This window comes from Prinia subflava, chromosome 8, assembly GCF_021018805.1.
Source record: "Prinia subflava isolate CZ2003 ecotype Zambia chromosome 8, Cam_Psub_1.2, whole genome shotgun sequence".
NCBI classification, from domain to species: Eukaryota; Metazoa; Chordata; class Aves; order Passeriformes; family Cisticolidae; genus Prinia; species Prinia subflava.
The window spans coordinates 22555389-22572407 of NC_086254.1; the positions used below are offsets into that span (position 1 = coordinate 22555389).

A 17019-nucleotide genomic window follows, 5' to 3' on the forward strand; every position below is an offset into this window, starting at 1 on the left:
CTTGCAGCGTTCTGCATGCAGGGCAGAGCAGGGAGGGCTGGGCTCTGTGCCTGAAGGCCTGACTCCATAGGGAAGAAATAAGACTCTGTGACCCATTTGTGACAGAGAACACAAATACATTCTTCGGGGCTGTGGTACTTAAAAAAGAAACAAATGTGACTTTTAGCCACATCTGGGCGTGCTGGGCAGGGCCAGAGTGTCCCCTGATGCCCCAGGATGGGCTGTGGGGCACCAGAGCTCCCGCTGCACTGCCCGGGAACAAGAACTAGGACTGGAGAGCCTTTTGCTCTCTTGGGGAATTTCCTGAGTTCAATGAGCCTGACTGAGCTGAAGAACTCATTTTGCTAAAGACATTTTCTACCTGGTTTTGCCACGGAGAATAAAACCCAAACATAAAATCGAATAAATTTAATACTAAGTTCTGCTGCAGCTGTTGACTATCTCAGACCTCCCCACTTTCCCTTCCTTGCCAAGCTAGGCAACACAAATCACATTTACCGTTCCTTTTGTGTTGTGCATGTGACCGGGGTTTACAGTGTAACAAGATTAGTTTTCCCTGTAATCCTCTCAAAATGTCCTTCCTTTGATTGTCTTTTCATCTTCTGGTGTTCTGGAACTTGGATTAACAGCCTTGAGATTTATTCCACAAGTCCTGTTTGATAAGCTGCTTTCAAAAATTAGTTGCCTACAAACACACTTAATTTGGAAAAAGCATTTTAACAGGAGCTGAATCAAGCAGCGTGTATTTTACAAACAGAAAAAACCCCATGACATAATTCTGGGCCAGTCCGGACCAGAGCTTCTCCCTGCTGCACACCGCTGTTCCTCTGCTGTGTTTGGTCCCAGCTGATGTGAGGGCTTCTTCTGCCTCTGTTCCTCTCCTGCCCGTGCTGCTGCTGACTCCATTCCAGCTCCTCTCCTCAGCTGCTGTTACTGCGGAGCGGCGGTGCCTGCCTCTCCCGGCGGGCCCGACCCGGCCCTTCCCTGCCTCTCCCGGCGGGCACGGCCCGGCCCTTCCCTGCCTCTCCCGGCGGGCACGGCCCGGCCCTTCCCTGCCTCTCCCGGCGTGCCCGGTGCAGCTCGGTGTGCCCGGCCCTGCGCGGTGTGCCCGGCGCAGCGCGGTGTGCCCGGGGCAGCTCGGTGTGCCCGGGGCAGTGCGGTGTGCCCTGCGCGGTGTGCCCGGGGCAGCTCGGTGTGCCCGGGGCAGTGCGGTGTGCCCTGCGCGGTGTGCCCGGTGCAGCGCGGTGTGCCCGGTGCAGCTCGGTGTGCCCGGGGCAGCTCGGTGTGCCCGGTGCAGCGCGGTGTGCTCGGGGCAGCTCGGTGTGCCCGGGGCAGCTCGGTGTGCCCGGTGCAGCTCGGTGTGCCCGGGGCAGCTCGGTGTGCCCGGGGCAGCTCGGTGTGCCCGGTGCAGCGCGGTGTGCTCGGGGCAGCGCGGTGTGCCCGGCCCTGCGCGGTGTGCCCGGGGCAGCTCGGTGTGCCCGGGGCAGTGCGGTGTGCCCGGGGCAGTGCGGTGTGCCCGGTGCAGTGCGGTGTGCCCGGTGCAGTTCGGTGTGCCCTGCGCGGTGTGCCCGGGGCAGCGCGGTGTGCCCGGCGCAGCTCGGTGTGCCCGGGGCAGTGCGGTGTGCCCGGGGCAGCGCGGTGTGCCCGGGGCAGTGCGGTGTGCCCTGCGCGGTGTGCCCGGGGCAGTGCGGTGTGCCCTGCGCGGTGTGCCCGGGGCAGTGCGGTGTGCCCTGCGCGGTGTGCCCGGTGCAGCTCGGCGTGCCCGGGGCAGCGCGGTATGCCCGGCCCTGCGCGGTGTGCCCGGGGCAGCGCGGTGTGCCCGGCGCAGCTCGGCACGGGGAGCTCCTCACGCTGCTGCCGTGTGCGCTGGGAACGCCCTCAGGGCATCCATGCGGCACGGCTCCACCGGAGCTGCACGACTGCAGACACCCGTGTCCAGTTTGAACTTTCAGGTATACAAATCACCACTCACGGCAGTGCTTGGGTCACAAACTGGGCTGTTTTCATTCACGACACATCCTTTGCATCCATTCCTCATGTTACTCAGTGGCAAACTGAGTACCATAATTTACCCGTCTAAAGCGCCTAAATCCAAGTCCCTGTGCAGCGCAGACAGGGGCAGGTCCCCCGCGGCACAACCCCGAGCCGGGCTGAGCGGGCACAGCACTCACGGGGGAGCACGGGCGCCGTGATGCCGGCGCTGCAGTGCCTTTGGGCAACTCACTGAACATCTCTTAACTGTTGTATTTTATTTTATTTGGTAAAACAAAATGAAGTGTCCAAAGCCAGGCTCGCCCAGCGTGCCTTCCCCCGCCCACAGCCCAGCCAGGCCTGGCCATGCGGCGCTGCCACTCCGGCAGCTGCGAAATGGCGGCGGGTCCTGCCCGTGAGCCCGGCCCGGCCCCGTGAGCCCGGCCCGGCCCCTGAGCCCGGCCCGTGAGCCCGGCCCGTGAGCCCGGCCCCCTGAGCCCGGCCCGGCCCCCTGAGCCCGGCCCGGCCCCCTGAGCCCGACCTGGCCCCGTGAGCCCGGCCCGCCCCCTGAGCCCGGCCCGCCCCGTGAGCCCGGCCCGGCCCCGTCAGCCCGGCCCGGCCCCGTCAGCCCGGCCCCCTGAGCCCGGCCCGGCCCCGTGAGCCCGTGAGCCCGGCCCCGTGAGCCCGGCCCGGCCCCCGAGCCCGGCCCGGCCCCGTCAGCCCGGCCCCCTGAGCCCGGCCCGGCCCCTGAGCCCGGCCCAGCCCGTCCCGGCAGCCGCGGCTGCGCAGGGCCGCGGGCACGCCCGGCATGGCGGCGGTGGCGCCCCCTCACGCGGGCACGGGGCGGGCCCGGGGCGGGGCCTGCGGGGTCCATAAATGGCCCCGCGCGGCTCTTTCCGCCCTCTTGCTCCGGATCGGCCGAGGTGGGTGCGGGTTCTGGCGGGCCCGGGGCGGGCCCGGGGTCCCCGTCTGCCCCTTCCTGCGGGGGCGGCCAGGGGCGCCCGCCGCGCCGTGTGAGCGCCTCGTTCCGCTCGGCCCGGGCCCGTCCCCAAGGGCGCCTCCCGGGCTCGGGCCGCTCCTCCCGGCAAGGTCACGCGGAGGCCCCGGACGCGTGTGGGCGCTCGCTGGTAGAGGTGATGACTCTTTCCCCGTCAGAGCGACAGTGTTGATTACCTCTGTCCAAGCCAGGTCGTGTCTGATGCACCAGCGGGGCGGCCGCGGGCCGGTGCTCCCCGTCCGCTGCTCCCGGTGCTCACTGTGCTTTGTTTCCCCGCAGGGCGCGGCGGAGCCCGAGGCGCCCGGCGCAGCCCCGTGCCCGAGCCAGGCCGGCCATGAGGGCATCATCCCGCCTCTGCCGGGGCCAGGCGGTAAGTGTGCGAAATAACTGTTCTATAGCTAACTAAACCCGCACGTGTTTATATTTGCCCTTTCAAAGGAGTTAGAGAATTACTGGCCGCGCATTGCCAGGGTGGTGCCACTGGAGCGGTACCACGTGCGGGTCCCTCCTGCAGGAGCCCGGCGCGGGGGTTCCGGGGGCTCCGTGTCCTGTCCTGCCCCGGCCCCGGGCGGGGCTCACGGCCCCGGGCAGCGCAGCGCCCCCGCCGGGAATCGCGACCCCCGCGGGGGCTCCAGGCCTGGGCTTGCAAGAGGCGATAAGAACTGTTCATCTCTGCCTGGCGCCTCTTTTCCTGTTGACTGTCTTGGCTGTCTTGAACTCTGCTCTAGTACCTCCATACATTGGTTTTCTCCATTTTTTGGGGAGTATTTCCCTACTGTGTATACCTGTAGAGCATGCCAACCAGCCACGTTTTGGGGGAGGATTTACATGGCCTCTCTCATGGCCCATGGTTCTGCCAGGGGATGTGGGTGTGCAGCCACAGCTCCTAGGGACTTGCTGGTGTAAGTGATGACTGAATTTTTTCCCCATCAGAGCGACAGTGTTGATTTCTTGCTGTTCAAGCCAGATCGTGTCTGATGCACCAGCAGGGCAGTGCTGCTGTGTCCCACCCTGGTGTTAAAAGATGCCTGAAATACTGGAATCAGGGGTCCTTTGCTGATGGTTCCCTTTTGCTTCACCCCCAGGGCACGGATGGCAGATGCGGGGGGTTGAGTCTTGGGGAGACCTGAAGTTAAGGCTGCAGCTGACAATAAAGAAGTGTGTGATGTGGGCACTTGTCTGGTTTGCTCCACCATGCCTGAACCTCTAGCAAATAATGGTAAGCCCTTGAAGTAAGTGTGAATCACATGTTTGATTAAATTTAAAAAAAAAAGAAGGGAGGAAGGGGAAGAAATATTTTTCTTCAAGGGAGTTGCTTCCAGTTTATCCCTAGAGACCACACTGATGAATGTTAACCTAGGTATTGTAGAAGTGGGAGTTCAGGGATTTTGCTCCTGTAGAGGTATTTCAATGAGGTCCTTAGGGCCTCCTGTCCCATCATGTCCAGAGTGAACAGCAGCCAGGAGGCTGCAGGCTGCCCGTGTGCAGAGCTGGAGCAGCAGGGTGGCTCACAGCTCAGCCCTGCTTGCTCCCCTGCTGCCGTGTGCAGAGGGCTCGTTTGAAGGGCACTGCACTGACAGCCGTGGGTGATGGGCTGCCCCGAGCAGCTGCCCCAGCAAGGAGCAGGGAGCATTCTGGCTGGAGTGTGTCCCTGTGGGAGCTGCTGCTGGCAAGGCTCGTCTGCCCTGGCCCTTGCTGGCCGGTTAAGGGAGTGCAAAGGGGTTGCCAGTGTGGGCACAGCTCTGCCCCTTGCTCTGCCCTTGGCTCATGGTGCCTGTGCCTCTGCCAGGGGACGTGGGTGTGCAGCCACAGCTCCTAGGGACTTGCTGGTGTAAGTGATGACTGAATTTTTTCCCCATCAGAGCGACAGTGTTGATTTCTTGCTGTTCAAGCCAGATCGTGTCTGATGCACCAGCAGGGCAGTGCTGCTGTGTCCCACACCCTGGTGTTAAAAGATGCCTGAAATACTGGAATCAGGGGTCCTTTGCTGATGGTTCCCTTTTGCTTCACCCCCAGGTCACTGGGAAGGCAGATGTGAGGGGTTGAGACCTGGGGGGACCTGAAGTTAAGGCTGCAGCTCACAGTGAAGAAGTGTGATGAGGACATCGTCAGGTTGCTCCATGTGTGCCCCTTTGTCAAGGGAAAATAGTAAGTCTAATGCACTGGGGTGCATTTGAAAGCTGTATATTTGCTTTTTACAAATTTGCTGTTACAGTGGGTAGACAAAATACGGACTGTTCTCTTCACAGGTTGAGATTTACAAGAAGTTCCTGAGCCCTGCTGGAGTTTGTGTTCTGCTAAAGAAGAAGGATGGTTCTGCTGCTCCCGTGCTGCTGCCTGGGATTCTCATCCAAGCCACAGCATTCCCATCTCCCTGCAAACAGCTCTGACCTCTCAAAGCTGTCAGGAGTGATGAATTTGTGTCCTTTGGTACAAGGCGTGTAACTGGAATGAATCCTGGAACTTGCTGCATGTTTAATGCAGTTGGATGCTTTTGTTAGCAGGGGTTGCACTCCCTGCCTGGCAACTCCAGTTATTCTGGAGTTATTCATAATCATGAGAGGCAGGGAAGCCTCTCCTGGGAGCACTGTCGGGTATGGGGGGATGGCCTTGTGTAAGGAAGGGAGTCAGGGCTTGATTCTCTCCTGCCATCCAGAAAGCTTCCGTGGTGTATCCCTGTGAAGTGGGCAGGGGGTGTCAGATGCTGCAGCACAGTGTGTTTCTGTACTGCTGGGAGCCTGTTTTTAATAAAATCTGAGTAATGGTGAGTTGGGTGACTGGCATTCTCTTGACCCACGTTAAGCAGCTCATTCCTGCATCTCCCAGTTGTGAGGGGAGTGGGAGAGCACAGCACCAGTGTGCTGCTGGAGCTGCCTGCTGCCTCCAGCCAAAAGAAGAGGCATGATCTCATGGCAACAGGGTTCCACGTACCCTGGATAGAAGTGCATTCAAAGCAGTCTTCCATTAAATTGAGATGACATTCTTCTCATTAAATTAATGTAAGTGGTGTGATCTCTTAAAACTACAACATATTGGTGAGGGGCCAGTAAACATTCTGTAGGGAGGAGGGAGGTTGTCCAGTGGGAGCTGGAGGGACAGATTAGGCTGAAACATGTCCATGGCATGTGTTATTACCACGGCAAGAAGGTCCGGTTTCAATCTCTGCTGCGATTGCATATATGAATCAGGATGAAATTTAAAACTTAGGTTATTAATTATCCTGGTTGGTAGGTTACTAATCCCAGGCAACCTCTGGATGCTGGAGGGATGGTTAGGGTGCCTGGAGGGATGATTTAGGGTGCCCGGAGGGATGATTTAGGGACCGGGGCAGGGTTTGGGGACCCGGAGCAAGATTGGGGGACCGGGGCACCTGCGGCCCGCAGGGGGCGCTGTGCGGCCGCTGCTGCCCCTCAGGGCGGTGCCGGCCCGGCCCAGCCCGGGGACAGCCGGAGCCCCCGGACCCGCTGCGGTGTCCCCAGAGTGCCCGGAGCCCCCAGACCCGCTGCGGTGTCCCCAGAGCCCCCGGACCCGCTGCCGTGTCCCCAGAGCCCCCGGACCCGCTGCCGTGTCCCCAGAGTGCCCGGAGCCCCCGGACCCGCTGCGGTGTCCCCGTGTCCCCAGAGCCCCCGGACCCGCCCCGGTGTCCCCGGAGCAGCCGTGACAGAACCTCCTGGGGCACGGGCGATCGCTACAGACGCTGCTTGGGCTGTAGCGGCCGCGGGGGGCAGACAGCCCCGTTGGTAAGAGGTGGGCATGAAGAGATTTAAAGCAGCCTGACTTTAGCTGGCCCTGGTGAGCTCCCGAGTTTGTCCCTGGTGATTTGAGTGAGGGGATGGGGGTCAGCAGTGTGCTCTGGGCGAAGGCTGCCCCGTGCCGGGGGCTCTGCAGGGCTCTCGGTTCCAGCAGCTGTAGCAGAAGCAGACTGTGCTGTTGGTACTTGTGTAACTTTCTAAACTGAAGCCTGCAGTCACTCACTGGGCTGGTATGTTTAAGCAAATGTTTACTTTTCTCAAACAGATCTGTTTCTTGGTGCCATGAGCATTTGAGAGAAAAACAGCACAGATTATTTCCCTGTCTAATGTTGCTTTTAATAGAAATTTTCATACACAGGGAGAGTTTTAACATTTGTATTCCCAAAGACCCAGGCATATTTTGACTGCATGATGATTATTATATTCTTTTTAGGCCCATGTGTTAGCTGCTGCATTAGCTTATGCACAGTCCATTACTCACTGGTGCTTCTACTTGCTGTGTTATTTCCTCTGCTTTCATCTCTGTTCAGTGATCAGATTATCTGACACATCAGCTGTGTGAGAGTCTGGACATTACCATGGACAGCCAGTGGCTCTTCTGCTCCTGAACCTCTCCCTGTATCATCTACGAGCCACATTTCTTCTCTAAAAGCACACTTGTTTGGCTCCTCACAAGGCCAGCAGATCCACCCACACTGGGCACTTTGTCTTGCAAGAAATCTATTGCTGGACTGATGGTCCAGCGTGTCTTGGGCCATGTTTCCTTGGCACTTTAAGAGCCTGTCAGGAAAAAAAAGCCAAAACCCAAACCCTAAAAAATCCCCAGGGCTATGTCAAACCAGAACAAGAGAGAACTGCTTTCACTCTGGGAATGTAAGATAAGAAACAAAGTTTGCTCCCAGGAGCTTGCTGGGGGGATTGAATGTAAACCCTTCTGAGATGCTTGGACTCAAATCCAATTTTCTAACCTCACAGGGTCAGCCAAAATTGCAGTCTTCATGTAGACCCATAACTTTCTGAAGCTGATTTTCATTCAGTCAGTATCTCAGAATAATGTTCCTCCTACCTCAGCTGTTGGCAGGGGGCTGTGAGTGCTGGGCCTGGGGAGTGTGGTGTCCTTCTGCCCCTCAGGAATTGCGCAGGAGCCGCGCCCCTCTGGTTGGTGTGAACTGATTACTGAGTCATGCAGCCTCCTTTTGAGTGTCCTTCCTGTTCTAGATCAAAGAACGAGATGGGAATTGGTTAAGTGACTTACCCGAGGTCACACAGAGTGACTCGTTGGCAGAGGCAGGAATTAACAGGATGTCTTTCAATTCCATCTCCCTACACCCCAGAGCTACTGATTTCTAGCTCTCTTTCCTCTCCCAGCTTTTATGCCTCTTGCTCACTGAAGGCTTTGCCACACGTGCAATTTCGAAGGTGACAATATCTGACCACTGCCAAGAAAATTAGAGGCCTGTTCTTTGCTGCAGACATCTAGCAAAATACAAAGAAGATACAGTTCTTTCTATTGCTTATCATTTTGGAACATTTTACCATGTTATGCCAAGCTGATGCAGTGCCAGGTCTCCTCTGTGCCCATGCCTCCAAAACTGTACATGGTGAAGGTGCTAACCTATCCTCTAATGTTATTTTCTATTTTTCTAGAAACATCTTTGCTGCAGTTTCCCTGAAATGGGGACACTCTGTCCATACCCAGTCTTAGTACAATAGCATAATCACTTGCAAAATAAAAATAAAAAAATAAAAAAAGAAAAATAGAAAAAAAAGAAAAAGAAAAAAAAGAAAAAATAAAATCAGTGGGTGGGTTTTATAAGTCCCAGTTCAGAGTTCAGCAAGGTATAACATCTGTTGTGATCAATATTTTAGAGCAAGCCTCTTTGATTAAAAAGTTACAGTAAAGCCCTTTGCTTTGTACTGAATAGCTAAATAATTCACAGGAATGGTTGTAATATCTCTCTAAGCTTCTTGCATTTCAAATTAAGAAGAAAATTCAGGGTAACTCTGTAGAGAGGTAGCGTAGCCAGCTGGATCATTCTCCTTAGGAGCTGCTGTACTGGCAGTGAAGTACTTTCCATTTTTTAATGGCTCCCCAGGTATGCTGGAGTCAAATTCGTCAAAAAAGATGGTCTCCTTTAGCATCTGTTTTGGATATTTTTTCGATAAGCTGGTGGGTAAATGCCCGTAGCAAGGGCTGAAGAGTTTTTGGTTTAGAGACCACAGAAAGGGAGTGTCGCAGCCAGAGTGAAGTGCCACAGAGAGGGCGGCAGGAGGGGAGGGCAGCGGGGGAGCAGCACCTGCGGCACCGGGCTGGGCAGGGCGGGCTGTGCCCGGGCCGGGGCCGCGCCGGCCCCGCGGTCCCGGGGAGCGGCCCCACGGGCCTCGCCCGGCCCCGCCCGGTGCGGGCGCCTCCTGCCCTCCTGCCCCGTGCGGGGCCGGGCCGGCTGCTCCGCCATGGGCAGCGGTCCCCGCTGGCTGCCGGCGCTGCCGCTGCTGCTGCCGCTGCTGCTGCCGCCGGCGCTGCCCCGCCGCGCCCCGGGCTGCGCCGCCCGCGGGCTGTGCTGCCCCGGCCGCGACCCCGCCTGCCTGAGCGCCGGCCGCCGGCCCGACGGCTCCGCCGGGCCCTGCTACTGCGACCAGGAGTGCGCCCGCACCCTCGACTGCTGCCACGACTACGCCCAGGCCTGCCCAGGTGAGCCCCGGCCGCGTGTCCGGGCGCCGCCGGGCCCGGCCGGCTTGGGGGGAAGGCGGAGGAGCCTGGGGAACTGCCGAGAACTGCCCAAGACAGCTGTGGGGAGGTCTGGAATAAGGGAAGTTGTACTGAGCAGTGTCAATAGGTGTTATTTCTGGAGCAGGTGTTTCACTGGCGTCCTTCCTGTAACCTTGCTCAGCCGCGGTTGTTGCTCCTCCTGCAGTTGTCCCCTGTGTCGTGTCTCAGTGGAGCGCCTGGAGCGGCTGTGCAGAGCCCTGCAGGACAACCCATCGTGTGCGGGTGCGGCGCATCCTGCAGGAGCCGCGGAACGGCGGGCACGCGTGCCCTGCCCTGGAGCAGAGGGCCGGCTGCGTCGAGTACTGGAGCCGGCAGGGAACCGAGTGCCAGCAGGCCCTCGGTGAGTCCGCTGGAAGGGTCTGGTGGTCGTGGGGAGGGCTCCGGTTTGGGTCAGCAGAGCTGTTTTTTCCTTTGTTTGAAGAGCTGCTTTTAGACACCGGCATGTTTGCCGTGGGCCTGCCTGGGCTGACGGAGAGCTGAGCCCTTCACACAGGGGCTCAGACAATTTCCTTCCCGGACAGTGCTGGAGGTGGTGCCGGCCATCTGCTGTGATCCACCGTGTCTCAAAAGTGAGATGTTACAGGTCTGTGCTCCCACTTACACAAGTGCAAATCTCTGGAAATTTTGGTGAGATTGGCAGATTTACATCTGTTTAAAACTTCTGTAATTGGGTATTGAACATTTTTTTTTTCCACTTATATGTATGTATTTTTTTATTTTATGACTTATCTGCAAAAAGTCTCAAAGGAGTGATACCTCTCCATGCCTTCTCTGAGCTGGAGCAGAGTGCAGGCGAGGGACACCTCTGGATAGTTTCTGGAGAAAACCCCTGGGTTTAGTTTGTTCAAATCAGGTGTTTGGGGAATGCCTTTGCTGATTTTTTTAGAAGAACTGCTTGTCATTTTGGTTGGTATTTTGGGGTCAAAATCTGTCCAGTCTGGATGTCAGCTGCAAGTGACTCCTTCAAACCTGTTGAGAGCTGGCATTAAGTGAATATTGCCTCTCCCTCTGTCTTGGGGTGTTCCCATATGTAGGCTTACTCTGCTCAGGCAAAAATCTGGCAGCTATACAGATTCTCTTCCCAGTGAAAATACAATGAAAATATGAAAATACAACCTAGAATTGTTTTTGTCTCCTGCTAAAGATGAAACCCTGGCATTAAAAGCCCATCTTTTCTGTTTTGCAGACATAACGAGCCTTAGAGCAGCATTGCCACTGACGCTCTGTACCCTTTCTCTTTGGTATACACAGTCCCAGCACTAATAACCACGGGAGGGTTTGGAAAAGCAAGGAAGAAAAGAGCTTCAGCTGATGGCAGTGAAAGGGCAGGGTAAGTTGGAGGCTCAGCTCAGGGACTCAGCCACACTCCACCCACAGAGTCTCCCTGGATGCAGGAGGGAGATCATCACAAGGAAATTCTTTACAGCCCAAATCTTGGTGCCTGTCACAGCCTGCTCTACAAAATCCAGTCAAAGTAACTGAGAGGAGATGATAGAGGAAGTGTGGCTCAGCAAGAGCCAGACTTAGAATTAGATCAGTCAAATGCTTGACCAGTCTGTGTCCCTGTTGGTAAAAACAGACGCCAGTCATACCTGATATTTTTGATGTTAGCTGAAAGCACCAGCAGAGTAGTTTTATTCCCTGTTTACCTTGTCAAAAGGCAGGTACACCACACGTTCTGCTCTTAATGACCTTGGATGGGGTGGATTGTTTGGTTTGGTTGGGTTTGGTTTGATTTGGTTTGGTTGGGTTTGGTTTGGTTTGGTTGCTCTCTCTCGGTGATCTGTGCAGGTGAGTGTGGCTGTGCAGCCCCGGTCTCCGAGCTGACGTGCCGTTCTTGGTTGCAGGTACTGTGTGGAGTTCCAGCTGGTGGCCCTGGCGCCGGGCTGCCGGCACCGCCAGCCCTGGCACACGCGCTGGACGCGCCGGCTGGGCGAGGGCGGCCCGGTGTGCGTGGAGTGCCGGGCGCCGGCGCTGCGCCGCGGGCAGCGCTGCCGCGGGGACGGCGCCACCAGCCAGCTGTAAGGGCTCCAGCTCTTGCTTTGTGTGCCATCTGTTGTTCTTCCCCCTGATCCTCTTGTCCCAGGGTCACAGTGCACTGCGTGCAGCGCTCTGGAGAAATTGGGGGTCTTTGGGCTGTCTGTGGGCAACCCTCTGTGTAGGACAAGTTGTGGTATCTGTGCTTCTCCAGAGTCAGGGCTGGGAGATGCTGTTGTGAGGAGTTCCCTGAAACCACTGAAGGATAAAATCTGGGAAGGGGCACCATGCTACAGAAAAATGTTCCTGTCACTGTCAGGTTTCACTTCACACCAGTACAGCCTGTGGGCCTCACTGTGGCTGCTGCTGCCTTGCAGTGGTAGAGAGGCAGAATTGGGGCTATGGAGTAAAAATGGATGTTATCAGACTAAATGGGATTTACTGGGTGATTTAAGCCCTGTTGTAGCTCGTGGTGACCGCCTGTGATGGAGGTGCAGCTCATTTTCTCTCCCTGTAATAACTGTTATTCCCTGTTTCAGGAATCAGCTGTTGCACTGGCAGGCGGTGGGGAACCCTCGGTGCAAGGGAACCTGGAGGAGAATTCGCCAGCTGGACTCCTGTTCCTGCCCTTCTGTTCACAGCCTCTTGTTCATCTGACCCCTCCGGGCAGCCCCAGCCAAAGCAGGGACCTCTCTGTGCCAGAGGCTTTCACTGCCTGTGCAGGGCACCTGGAATCCTCTCCGTGTGTGCTCCTCCATTTCCAAGGAAACCAGGCTGCCTGGGAAGGGCCCATCTCTTTTTTCCCTGAGAGAGTCTTGTCTCACCTTGACGACTTCTTGCAATTCCTCCTTTCTTGAAAGGAATGAGAATTTACCAAATAACAAATCAAACAAAAAAGGCCGTAAGAAGCCAGGTTTAACTGTTCTTTTTTAAAAGTCTCAATGAAGAAGCGACAATTCAAAATAAATTAATCCAAGTGCCTTCTTTTTGTAGCAACAGGGCTCTGTGGGTCAAATCTGTGAGAATAGGGACAAACTGGCCCTTGGACTTCAGCTTCAAGGAACTTCTCTGGGCTGGCCCAAAATGCAGTGCAGTCCTGGGGTCTAAATAAGAAGTCAGCTCAGCTGTGCCAGGGCTGACTACAGTCTTGTGGTTTTGACTGGGAAATACTTGCAATATTTTCCTTATTCTGCTTACTAATATTCATACTTTTCTATAAATGAAAATAAAGGAGACTGGAGATATTCTCCCAATGTCTATCTGTTTGATTAATCTGTGTGGTGCTACCTCTTTAGCTTCTTAACCCAATTTGTCCCAGACAGGAGCTCACTGCAGGGTGAGATTGAGTTCGTTCCATTTGTCACACCCAGGTGAGCCAGGCTGGGCCTGGCTCCAGCAGGGAATTTTAATGCTCAGCTCCAACTCTGGTCTGGAATTGGATCACAAAGCCCTCTAATGCTTGCAGGGAGACATCAAGGGGCCCTGTGGATTTGTGCTGCAGATGCTGAAGTGTGTGGGGGCCATGAGAGCCCTGGAAGCTCCTGATGCCTTTGGCCAGGGCAGCAGGGATTTGAGAGCAGGCCTCATCATGTGTTACAAGCTGTCTGTGAATTAAAGACTCACGGGGTGACATCATCCCAGAGGAGGAAGACTTTAAGGAAAAAACCAAAGGGATTTGTATTTCACTGTGTAACATAACCTGCCACTAACTGCTCAGGAACACTTGGTGTGTGAGTGGAGGGGTGTGATCCCCAGAGATGGGCTGGGAATCAATCACTGGAGCACGGAATTCTGGTTTCTGCAGTGAGGATCTCTGTCAAGATGACAGCTAGTTTCATTTCTTGGTGGTCTGTAATGAGAGCAGCATTTTGTCACTGAAAGGTTTTCTTTGTCCTGCAGATGCCCCTTACTGAGCCACTGCCTCCTGAAGAGGCAGCTGGTTATTTCAGGAGCAGAATGGAAACAGCTATTGGAAAAGTCTTTCATTTTCAAAATCTACCCAAACTGTTGATCCTAGGAAACCCTGCTTTTACCACATTCTTTCAGAATTGAGTACTGAAGCTATAAAGGATCCAGTTTTTGTTTAGGAGTTTTTTAAAAATCAAAGTCTTCCACTTTTTTTTTTTTTTTTTTTTTTTTTTTTTTTCTGCTGCTGCCTCATCCCTGAGAGCTGATAGCATAAGGTCTTATCAAGAGCTACTGTTGGTGGCATGGTAGGACTGCCAGGCCTTTCCTTCTGTCACTGTATCCTGGAGATGCAGGATATGAAAAATTCAGTCCCCAAGGGACCCTCACAGCAGCTGTTTCTGCACAGGCCGTCACTCGATGACACAAGGCATTGCAAATACCTCTTCATCAGCACATCCTAAAAGGGCTGTGCTCTGTGCTGGCTTCACCTCCACACCTTGTGCAACTGCACAAACAGATCCTGTTGGTAAATTCCTGGGGGAAGTGTGTGTGTGAGGGAGCAAGAGTGAGCCTTTTGAGGAGGAGAAGGTAATGAAGCTGTCAGATCACTTTCCCTACAAATGAAAATTGGCTCATGGTGTTGACACATACTGGGTGCTGCCTGTTTCCCTTTAGGAGATTGATCACCACTCATCGTTATGATGGCCATAATTTCTACTGCCGGGGTTTTGGAAAAAGTGGAACTGTTGGAAATCCAAGGCAAAATACTCCTGATAAATGGCTTTGTACTGTAAACAAGCAAGGCAGCCTTGCATGGAGGAGAGGCTGCTCTCTGAGGATGACAGCCGTTCCCATGACAACGCTGAAAACCTTTCACCACTGGTTATCAACGGGAGAGCATCTCCCCAGCAAAGCCAGGAGAGTCCCACCCTCTGTGGATCCTTTTGGTTTGAAAATCAGTTGATATCTCTAGATTGGCTGGAAATCCATTGTTCCCAGGAGTCTCAGCTCTTTGTTCCCTGGTCTCTTGGCATCACAAACCAGGCATGCCAATCCTGAAGGAATCTCAGTGGAGAAGTCCCAAGAGTGGGTGATGTTTGCAGGTACAGGAATCTGCATTTCCCCTGTGCTGTGTGGGGCAAGAGGGGCAGAGGGCTGGGCAAGCATCCTGAGAGCTTCTGACTCACTGCTTGCTCCTACTCCCAGGCTAAATCTTGGTCAAGTTCTCACCCTTCCCCTGCTTTTTCTGCTCTGTGCTCAGCTGGCTCCAGTCCCCGGGGCTGTGGCTGTCTCTGTGTGTCATTACTGTTTGTGTGTCTGGCTGGGAGTTCACCTGTTCCTCCACAGCCTCTGAGACCTCCTGTCTCAGCTCTGCAGCCTGGAGAGGGCTGAAGGATACGGAAAGGAAGGAATCAACAAGGAAAGTAAAACAGCTAATTTTTTGTTTCATTTCCCAAGAAATAAGAGAAGATTTTTGCAGCTAATGAATTATTTCTGAAAACAGTAGTAATAGCTGCAGGCAACATTAGCTCCAAGTTTCCCAATGAGCAAGAATCACTTATGTACCATCCTAAAATTCTAATGAATTTTCATTTGCTGTAGCTCAACTCTAACATGACTGGAGGTCTGGAAAGAGGCCAGAAAAAGTAGCCATGTTTCCAACAGATTACTGTCTCCTCAGCTGAAGCAGTGGGAAGCAGTTCCTGGATCCTATTGAAGCCTGGGGCTACCAATTATCTCAGCAGAGAGGCTCCAGAGCCTTCGTTAGTGCTGGGGACGGGCTATTTCAGCTAAGCAGAAAAATTGGTTGTGTCAGAGGTTAAATAGCTCTGCTGCTATTTTATGCTTAAAACCAGGTTTGCTCTGGACCACAGAGGCATCGGGGTTTCTGCCTCCTTTTCAAAGAAACCTATGGCAGATCTGGAGGCAAAACCCAGGCAGGAATGTGGACTGGAACGGAGTGACAGCACACGGTCCCCTCGTTGTCCCAGGGGCAGGGGATGGTCTGGAGTCCCACTCCCAGCCAGATCTGAGGCTGGGGCACAGGGAAAAGGGAAGGTGCTGCTCTGGCAGAGCCTCCAGGCCTGCCATGGCACTGCTCAGTGACTGAGGGATGTTTCATCTGAGAGAAAAAGAGGAACAGATGGTAGAGGGAGTTACAGTGGGAGGAAAACCCAATTAGAAGTCCCAGCATGGTTTGTGTTGGGGATATGGATCTTATACCTTAGGTAACAGCCAGGAAAAGAGAGATACCAGGCTTTGTCAGCCATGGTGGAGAAAATTCTTGTTTCAGGCAGAGAATGATATGAAATAAAAACTTTGGGAAAGCTTCTGGGAGATTCTTCTGTGAAGGGAGAGTGAGCGAGGGAGATACACAGTAGGAGAGATGGACTCAATGTGTCCAGTGTGTGGGCTCAGTATTCCAATAGAGGTTTTTTACCTTCCCCCTCCCAGAAGAATGTTTAATAGTTAAAACAGCAGCCTCAGACTTGGAAGTCTGGGGAATATCTCAGATATTCCCCAGGGAATACCCCTGGGAATATCCCCAGCTCCTCCTGGCACAAGCACCTTGGCATCAGTCTTGGAGGGGGTCACTTGCACCCCATTTCGGCCATTCAGAAGTTAATTTTCAGAAGCAGAGAGCATTCCATGAGCTGGACTTGGGCAGTGACACCTCTTGGCCTCAGCTGCTGTAGAATCCTCATTGCTGAGACAGAGTTTGCAACTTTTTTTGCCACGTGTAGGGATGGGGCTGCCTGGGAAACACTCGTCCCTGGGAGGGGAGCAAGCACTGGCTCTCGGAGTCCGGGGACTGTGAAAAGGCCTAAGACAGCACATTTCCAGCTCCCAGGAAGTGCTATGGGGCTGCTGGACTCAAATTCAGCTGGGACAGTGGCTGTGGGAGGGGAACAGTTCTGAGCAGGGGTCCTGGGCAGCTCCCTGTGGGCAACGGGAGAGAGAACAACCTACAACCCTGCCGAGCCGCGGCCGGGTGTCATTCCTAACATCCCCCAGCCCTGCTGAGCTGCGGCCGGGTGTCATTCCTAACATCCCCCAGCCCTGCTGAGCCGCGGCCGGGTGTCATTCCTAACATCCCCCAGCCCTGCCGAGCCGCGGCCGGGTGTCATTCCTAACATCCCCCAGCCCTGCCGAGCCGCGGCCGGGTGTCATTCCCTGCCACAAACCCCAGCCCCAGCGCTCCTTTCTGTGTCCGGCGCTCCCTGCCCCGCCCGGCCCTGTCCTGCCCCGCCTGGCCCCGCCCGGCCCCACCCTGCCCCGCCCTGCCCCGCCCTGCCCCGCCCTGCCCCGCCCGGCCCCGCCCTGCCCTGCCCTGCCCTGCCCTGCCCCGCCCTGCCCCGCCCTGCCCCGCCCTGCCCCGCCCTGCCCCGCCCGGCCCCGCCCTGCCCCGCCCAGCCCAGCCCCGCCCAGCCCCGCCCTGCCCCGCCCTGCCCTGCCCGGCCCCGCCCTGCCCCGCCCGGCCCCGCCCTGCCCCGCCCAGCCCAGCCCCGCCCAGCCCCGCCCTGCCCTGCCCTGCCCCGCCCGGCCCCGCCCTGCCCCGCCCCGCTGTCCAGTATCTCTGACCACCTCAGCGTCTGTAGAATCTTGTGCCGCTCAGGGCATGGCCCAGCGCAGCCCACCTCAGC

At 55.8% G+C, this 17019-nt stretch overlaps 1 protein-coding gene, 1 long non-coding RNA gene and 3 other non-coding genes across 7 annotated transcripts; all 5 read left to right on the forward strand.

Moving 5' to 3' along the window:
• The first annotated feature begins 2870 nt into the window (after positions 1-2870).
• Positions 2871-5736, forward strand: LOC134553949 (uncharacterized). Of its 3 annotated transcripts, none has more exons than XR_010081172.1 (5): positions 2871-2894; positions 3248-3338; positions 4054-4187; positions 4985-5116; positions 5218-5736. It is a non-coding gene; the product is annotated as an uncharacterized LOC134553949 (long non-coding RNA). The 3 variants fall into 3 exon arrangements; XR_010081173.1 differs by lacking the exon at positions 2871-2894 and adding an exon at positions 2902-3104; XR_010081174.1 differs by lacking the exon at positions 2871-2894 and adding an exon at positions 3137-3159.
• Positions 3095-3179, forward strand: LOC134554464 (small nucleolar SNORD12/SNORD106). The gene has a single exon (XR_010081258.1). It is a non-coding gene; the product is annotated as a small nucleolar SNORD12/SNORD106 (small nucleolar RNA).
• On the forward strand, positions 3865-3955 carry LOC134554461 (small nucleolar SNORD12/SNORD106). The gene has a single exon (XR_010081256.1). It is a non-coding gene; the product is annotated as a small nucleolar SNORD12/SNORD106 (small nucleolar RNA).
• LOC134554462 (small nucleolar SNORD12/SNORD106) lies at positions 4794-4884 on the forward strand. Its single transcript, XR_010081257.1, has one exon. It is a non-coding gene; the product is annotated as a small nucleolar SNORD12/SNORD106 (small nucleolar RNA).
• Positions 5737-8992: 3256 nt separating the features above from the next.
• On the forward strand, positions 8993-12714 carry LOC134553948 (somatomedin-B and thrombospondin type-1 domain-containing protein-like). The gene is made up of 5 exons (XM_063404143.1): positions 8993-9412; positions 9636-9830; positions 10742-10820; positions 11338-11511; positions 12007-12714. The coding sequence occupies exons 1-5, from the start codon at positions 9175-9177 to the stop codon at positions 12122-12124; spliced, it is 804 nt and encodes a 267-aa protein (XP_063260213.1). The 5' UTR covers positions 8993-9174; the 3' UTR covers positions 12125-12714.
• Positions 12715-17019: the final 4305 nt, after the last annotated feature.